General features: G+C 47.6%; 1 protein-coding gene across 1 annotated transcript in view; it reads left to right on the top strand.

The window, feature by feature from the left end:
* LOC130073355 (very large A-kinase anchor protein) overlaps window positions 1–7,500 on the top strand; it is a 59,107-nt gene that overhangs the window by 23,740 nt on the left and 27,867 nt on the right. Inside the window, exons 8-13 of the mRNA XM_056238713.1 lie at window positions 156–283; window positions 1,788–1,914; window positions 2,010–2,045; window positions 2,123–2,244; window positions 3,548–3,677; window positions 3,904–4,013. Coding sequence (XP_056094688.1) covers window positions 156–283; window positions 1,788–1,914; window positions 2,010–2,045; window positions 2,123–2,244; window positions 3,548–3,677; window positions 3,904–4,013 — 653 coding nt within the window. The remainder of the gene's footprint in view (window positions 1–155; window positions 284–1,787; window positions 1,915–2,009; window positions 2,046–2,122; window positions 2,245–3,547; window positions 3,678–3,903; window positions 4,014–7,500) is intronic.

A 7,500-nucleotide genomic window follows, 5' to 3' on the forward strand; every position in this document is an offset into this window, starting at 1 on the left:
AGGCTCAGGGAACCAGCGAACGTTCAATGTAACTTTAATAATAATAAAAGAAACATAAACAACCAGTCAGGTGAACGAACAGACATGGATCAGGCTCTGTGTGTGTATTGTGTGTTCATGAGCTCTGCTGGAGTTAAAGTGTGTGTTCTGTTCAGGATGACCGTGTTCCAGAGATCCATCTGTATCCCAGCACGTCTCAGCCGATCCGTGTTTCCTCCGCGACGGACCTGCCGGAGCGGGACGGGCCCGTGTTGCTCTCGCACCTCTGCGTCAGGACCGGATGGTAGGGAAGGCCTGTCCACATCAGACACCATCTGAGATCTACAGTGTCATGAAACCCCGTTTCAGCCTGGCCGTTCACGGTGGTGATGTGCAGATGTGTTTTGGGGTTTCATGACCCTTTAAAGAAAGCAGGAAGTTTGATCTTAGTTGATCTGGGCAGAAACCATAATTTATTTTTGTCATTTTCTTGATCACTAACTGGTCGTTTGAAGTGTTTCTAGCATTGCCACGAGGGTTAGAGACCAGGAGCGTTTCACCAGTCCACCACGTCCAAAGACACAATTATTATGGATTATTAATTGGCCAAAAAAGTCAAGTCGAGTCTCCTTCATCTATCCAGCACTTTACCAGCACAGATGTTCCACAGCAGCTTTACAGTGATAACAGGAGATTACAGTAACAGAGAGTGTTTAGGCTTTACAGCAGCTCTAGAATAAAGTTATTGTCCAGATAAAGTTAGTTTTGATTGATTCACTTCCGTTGTAAAGATCATTTGTTATTAGCGGCCGCTGACACACACCGCTCTCTCTAACAGACTTTAAACTGAACCTGTGATTAACGCTGATGGCGTTCACATGCGCATTAAGAACTGATTCTATAGTTATGTGTGTTTGAATATGTGTGCGCAGGTTTGTAATTCCCTACACACCATGCCTAAACAAACTACTTGTCTTGCCTATAAGTTTTGATACAGAATTTTGTTTTATTTTATCACTTCGAGGTACGCGAACCGTAATTTCCACAAGGCTTTATCTGTAGAGTGGGAAAGGGATCCTCCATAGGGAGAGGATAGTGGATACTTCAGCACTGCGCTGTCATTGGTCCAGGCGAATCTCCTTCGTCAGATCTGGAGTGTGTGTGTGAGTGTGTGTGTGTGTGTGTGTGTGTGTGTGTGTGTGTCCAGGCGAATCTCCTTCGTCAGGTCTGGAGTGTGTGTGTGTGTGTGTGTGTGTGTGTGTGTGTCCAGGCGAATCTCCTTCGTCAGGTCTGGAGTGTGTGTGTGTGTGAGTGTGTGTGTGAGTGTGTGTGTGTGTGTGTGTGTGTGTGTCCAGGCGAATCTCCTTCATCAGGTCTGGAGTGTGTGTGTGTGTGTGTGTGTGTGTGTCCAGGCGAATCTCCTTCGTCAGGTCTGGAGTGTGTGTGTGTGTGTGTGTGTGTGTGTGTCCAGGCGAATCTCCTTCGTCAGGTCTGGAGTGTGTGTGTGTGTGTGTGTGTGTGTGTGTCCAGGCGAATCTCCTTCGTCAGGTCTGGAGTGTGTGTGTGTGTGTGTGTGTGTGTGTCCAGGCGAATCTCCTTCGTCAGATCTGGAGTGTGTGTGTGTGTGTCCAGGCGAAGGTCCAAGGTGCAAGCGTTAAAGTTTGATTAGCAAAGTAATTATTAAAAAAGTGGAATCCGCAGCTTTCTCTTACGAAGGACATGCTTGTGACATTTATTTATTTTGGGCAAGCCGTTAAAAAGCAGCCGGATGTTTATGTGTGCTGTCCTCGTTCCCTGGATGTGTGCAGCTGGCTGGTGTTTGATCAGCCTGGATTCAGCGGCTCGTCTGCCATTCTGGAAGCTGACGGCAGAATCACGCCGGTTCTCCAGGATCCCCTGCTGTCCCGTGTGAAGAGTCTTCGGCCAGTGGAACTGGTACATATTCACCCACAGACACGCTCTCCACAGGGCAAACATCACGCGACGGCAGCGAGCGCACGCTAACGTCTGCTGTGTTTCTGCTGTTTCAGGCTGGGCTGCGGGTGACGAGACCTCTGGACCCGAAGGTAAGACACACACAAACGGATGCTGATGTTCAGGGCTGTTCTCAGATCAGCGGATGGCATTTCTGTCTCCTGTGTAGGTGATGTTGTTTGAGAAGCCGCAGTTCCAGGGTCAGTGCTGGGAGCTTCTGGATCACACACCCCGTCTGAGGGACATCGAGGGACCCGCCGCCGCCTCCTCTCTACGGGTCACCGGGGGAGTGTGTGTGTCTCTGATTCTCATGAAACAAGTGATGCTGTTAATGTTTCAGATGGAAACATCTGCAAATTGATGAACTTCTGTAGTGACGAGTGACGACTGGCTGGAAGTGTGTGTGAGTGTGTCTGTATGTGTGTGTGTGAGTATATGTAAGTATATGAGTTTGTGAGTGTGTGTGTGTGTGAGTATATGTAAGTATATGAGTTTGTGAGTGTGTGTGTGTGAGTAAGTATATGAGTGTGTGAGAATATGAGTGTGTGAGGATATGAGTGTGTGAGTATATGAGTGTGTGAGTATATGGGTGTGTGAGAGTGAGTGTGTGTGAGTATGTGTGTGAGTATATGAGTGTGTGTGAGTATGTGAGTATATGAGTGTGAGTATATGAGTGTGAGTATATGAGTGTGAGTATATGAGTGTGAGTATATGAGTGTGAGTATATGAGTGTGAGTATATGGGTGTGTGAGAGTGAGTGTGTGTGAGTATGTGAGTATATGAGTGTGAGTATATGAGTGTGAGTATATGAGTGTGAGTATATGAGTGTGAGTATATGGGTGTGTGAGAGTGAGTATATGTAAGTATATGAGTTTGTGAGTGTGTGTGTGTGAGTAAGTATATGAGTGTGAGTATATGGGTGTGTGTGAGTGTGTGTGTGTGAGTATATGTAAGTATATGAGTTTGTGAGTGTGTGTGTGTGAGTAAGTATATGAGTGTGTGAGAATATGAGTGTGTGAGTATATGAGTGTGTGAGTATATGAGTGTGTGTGAGTATGTGTGTGTGAGTATATAAGTGTGTGTGAGTATGTGAGTATATGAGTGTGAGTATATGAGTGTGTGTGTGTGAGTATATGAGTATGTGAGTATATGAGTGTGAGTATATGGGTGTGTGAGAGTGAGTGTGTGTGAGTATATGAGTGTGTGTGAGTATGTGAGTATATGAGTGAGTGAGTATATGAGTGAGTGAGTATATGAGTGTGTGAGTATATGAGTGTGTGAGTATATGAGTGTGTGAGTATATGAGTGTGTGAGTATATGAGTGTGTGAGTATATGAGTGTGTGTGACTATATGAGTGAGTGAGTATGTGTGTGTTATTAAATATAAAGTTATTAAATACATTATAATGATTTGGAACAAATATAATGTAATTTAATGGAAAAATATACCAGGCTCTGTACAGTCGGCAGTGTGAATGTAAATGCTTCCCGTCCAGTGTGTGTTTCCATCTTTACACAGCAGCTGATGTTTCCATCAGTCACATGAACACACTGCTGGTCAGAAACACTCAGTGTGTGTGTGTGTGTGTGTTAGATGGGTGTGTTTCTCCAGCGAAGGGTTCAGAGGTCATCAGTGTGTGCTGGAGGAGGGGGAATACAGCGACTGTACGCGACTGTTCGGAGGAACTGAGCTGACGATCCAATCGCTGCGCTTCATTCAGACTGTGAGTGCTCCTGATGTTTCCATGACCTTTGACCCTCTTCAGCAGACCTGTGCTTGTGTAAATGCTTCAGACGACCATTATTTCATCAACTCAGTATTGTTGCTCAAGATCTTGTTTCACGTTTAAGTATTATGGAGTTAAAAATGAGAAAAAGTGGATGAGAAAAGAAAATTGAAATACCTTATCCGTGATCTTGTGTTTACTAATGTCCGCCACGTTCCCTCAGGACTTCCTGGAGCCAGCGGTGTGTGTGTCGAGCTGTGATGAGGAAACCGAGGTGTGTGTGGACGTGCCGGATCTGCAGGAGTCCGACAGCATCAGTGTGAAGAGCGGAGCGTGAGGAAGCTTTCAGAACCACAGTCAGAGCACAGAGAGCGAAGGCCTGCTCACACCAGATCTAGAACCCTAACCCAGATCTAGAACCCTAACCCAGTCAGAGCACAGAGAGCGAAGGCCTGATCACACCAGATCTAGAACCCTAACCCAGTCAGAGCACAGAGAGCGAAGGCCTGCTCACACCAGATCTAGAACCCTAACCCAGATCTAGAACCCTAACCCAGATCTAGAACCCTAACCCAGATCTAGAACCCTAACCCAGTCAGAGCACAGAGAGTGAAGGCCTGATCACACCAGATCTAGAACCCTAACCCAGATCTAGAACCCTAACCCAGTCAGAGCACAGAGAGCGAAGGCCTGATCACACCAGATCTAGAACCCTAACCCAGTCAGAGCACAGAGAGCGAAGGCCTGCTCACACCAGATCTAGAACCCTAACCCAGATCTAGAACCCTAACCCAGATCTAGAACCCTAACCCAGTCAGAGCACAGAGAGCGAAGGCCTGATCACACCAGATCTAGAACCCTAACCCAGATCTAGAACCCTAACCCAGTCAGAGCACAGAGAGCGAAGGCCTGATCACACCAGATCTAGAACCCTAACCCAGTCAGAGCACAGAGAGCGAAGGCCTGATCACACCAGATCTAGAACCCTAACCCAGATCTAGAACCCTAACCCAGTCAGAGCACAGAGAGCGAAGGCCTGCTCACACCAGATCTAGAACCCTAACCCAGTCAGAGCACAGAGTGCGAAGGCCTGCTCACACCAGATCTAGAACCCTAACCCAGATCTAGAACTCTAACCCAGTCAGAGCACAGAGAGTGAAGGCCTGCTCACACCAGATCTAGAACCCTAACCCAGTCAGAGCACAGAGTGCGAAGGCCTGCTCACACCAGATCTAGAACCCTAACCCAGTCAGAGCACGGAGAGTGAAGGCCTGATCACACCAGATCTAGAACCCTAACCCAGTCAGAGCACAGAGAGTGAAGGCCTGATCACACCAGATCTAGAACCCTAACCCAGTCAGAGCACAGAGAGCGAAGGCCTGATCACACCAGATCTAGAACCCTAACCCAGTCAGAGCACAGAGAGCGAAGGCCTGATCACACCAGTTCTAGAACCCTAACCCAGTCAGAGCACAGAGAGCGAAAGCCTGATCACACCAGATCTAGAACCCTAACCCAGTCAGAGCACAGAGAGTGAAGGCCTGCTCACACCAGATCTAGAACCCTAACCCAGTCAGAGCACAGAGTGCGAAGGCCTGATCACACCAGATCTAGAACCCTAACCCATTCAGAGCACAGAGTGCGAAGGCCTGATCACACCAGATCTAGAACCCTAACCCAGTCAGAGCACAGAGAGCGAAGGCCTGATCACACCAGATCTAGAACCCTAACCCAGTCAGAGCACAGAGAGCGAAGGCCTGATCACACCAGATCTAGAACCCTAACCCAGATCTAGAACCCTAACCCAGTCAGAGCACAGAGAGCGAAGGCCTGCTCACACCAGATCTAGAACCCTAACCCAGTCAGAGCACAGAGAGCGAAGGCCTGCTCACACCAGATCTAGAACCCTAACCCAGTCAGAGCACAGAGAGTGAAGGCCTGATCACACCAGATCTAGAACCCTAACCCAGTCAGAGCACAGAGAGCGAAGGCCTGATCACACCAGATCTAGAACCCTAACCCAGTCAGAGCACAGAGAGTGAAGGCCTGATCACACCAGATCTAGAACCCTAACCCAGTCAGAGCACAGAGAGCGAAGGCCTGATCACACCAGATCTAGAACCCTAACCCAGTCAGAGCACAGAGAGCGAAGGCCTGATCACACCAGATCTAGAACCCTAACCCAGTCAGAGCACAGAGAGCGAAGGCCTGATCACACCAGATCTAGAACCCTAACCCAGTCAGAGCACAGAGAGCGAAGGCCTGATCACACCAGATCTAGAACCCTAACCCAGTCAGAGCACAGAGAGCGAAGGCCTGATCACACCAGATCTAGAACCCTAATCCAGTCAGAGCACACAGAGCGAAGGCCTGCTCACACCAGATCTAGAACCCTAATCCAGTCAGAGCACAGAGAGCGAAGGCCTGATCACACCAGATCTAGAACCCTAATCCAGTCAGAGCACAGAGAGCGAAGGCCTGATCACACCAGATCTAGAACCCTAATCCAGTCAGAGCACAGAGAGCGAAGGCCTGCTCACACCAGATCTAGAACCCTAATCCAGTCAGAGCACAGAGAGCGAAGGCCTGATCACACCAGATCTAGAACCCTAATCCAGTCAGAGCACAGAGAGCGAAGGCCTGATCACACCAGATCTAGAACCCTAACCCAGTCAGAGCACAGAGAGTGAAGGCCTGATCACACCAGATCTAGAACCCTAACCCAGTCAGAGCACAGAGAGCGAAGGCCTGATCACACCAGATCTAGAACCCTAACCCAGTCAGAGCACAGAGAGTGAAGGCCTGATCACACCAGATCTAGAACCCTAACCCAGTCAGAGCACAGAGAGCGAAGGCCTGATCACACCAGATCTAGAACCCTAACCCAGTCAGAGCACAGAGAGTGAAGGCCTGATCACACCAGATCTAGAACCCTAACCCAGTCAGAGCACAGAGAGCGAAGGCCTGCTCACACCAGATCTAGAACCCTAACCCAGTCAGAGCACAGAGAGCGAAGGCCTGCTCACACCAGATCTAGAACCCTAACCCAGTCAGAGCACAGAGAGCGAAGGCCTGATCACACCAGATCTAGAACCCTAACCCAGTCAGAGCACAGAGAGTGAAGGCCTGCTCACACCAGATCTAGAACCCTAACCCAGTCAGAGCACAGAGAGCGAAGGCCTGCTCACACCAGATCTAGAACCCTAACCCTAACTACACTACCAGTCCAACGGTTGGGTCGGCAAGATTTGTTTTTTACAGAAGTCTCTTCTGCTCACTAAAGCTGTGTTTATTTGATCAAAAATACAGTAAAAACAGTGAAATATTATTCCAGTGTAAATCAGTTTTCTTGTCCAGAACTCTCTGTGCTGGGTTGTGACAGGAAGGGCATCCGAAGTAAAACCTGTGCCAAATCATGTGTGTGTGAAGCGGACCCTGCAATTGAGCGGGAATAACGCCAAGAAAGAGAGTGTAAATCAGCTGTTCTCTATGTGAATATACAGTAAAGTGTAATTTATTCCTGTGATCAAAGCTGAGTTTCAGCATCATTACTCCAGTCTTCAGTGTCACATGATCCTCCAGAAATCACTCTAATGTTTCTTGAGCATCAGATCATCATATTAATGATTATTATCAGTGTAGAAAACAGTTATTTACATTTTTATTTCAGGATTATTTGATGAATAGAAAGTCGAAAAGAACAGCATTTATCTCCAATAGAATCTTTTGTAACATTAAACACTACCGTTCAAAAGTTTGGGGTCAGTACGAATTTTTACTTTATTTTGAAATAAAATTAAATAAATCAATACTTTTATTC

The sequence above is a fragment of the Rhinichthys klamathensis genome, unplaced genomic scaffold (genome assembly GCF_029890125.1).
Source record: "Rhinichthys klamathensis goyatoka isolate OS25496 unplaced genomic scaffold, OSU_Roscu_1.1 h1tg000531l_1, whole genome shotgun sequence".
Taxonomy (NCBI): domain Eukaryota; kingdom Metazoa; phylum Chordata; class Actinopteri; order Cypriniformes; family Leuciscidae; genus Rhinichthys; species Rhinichthys klamathensis.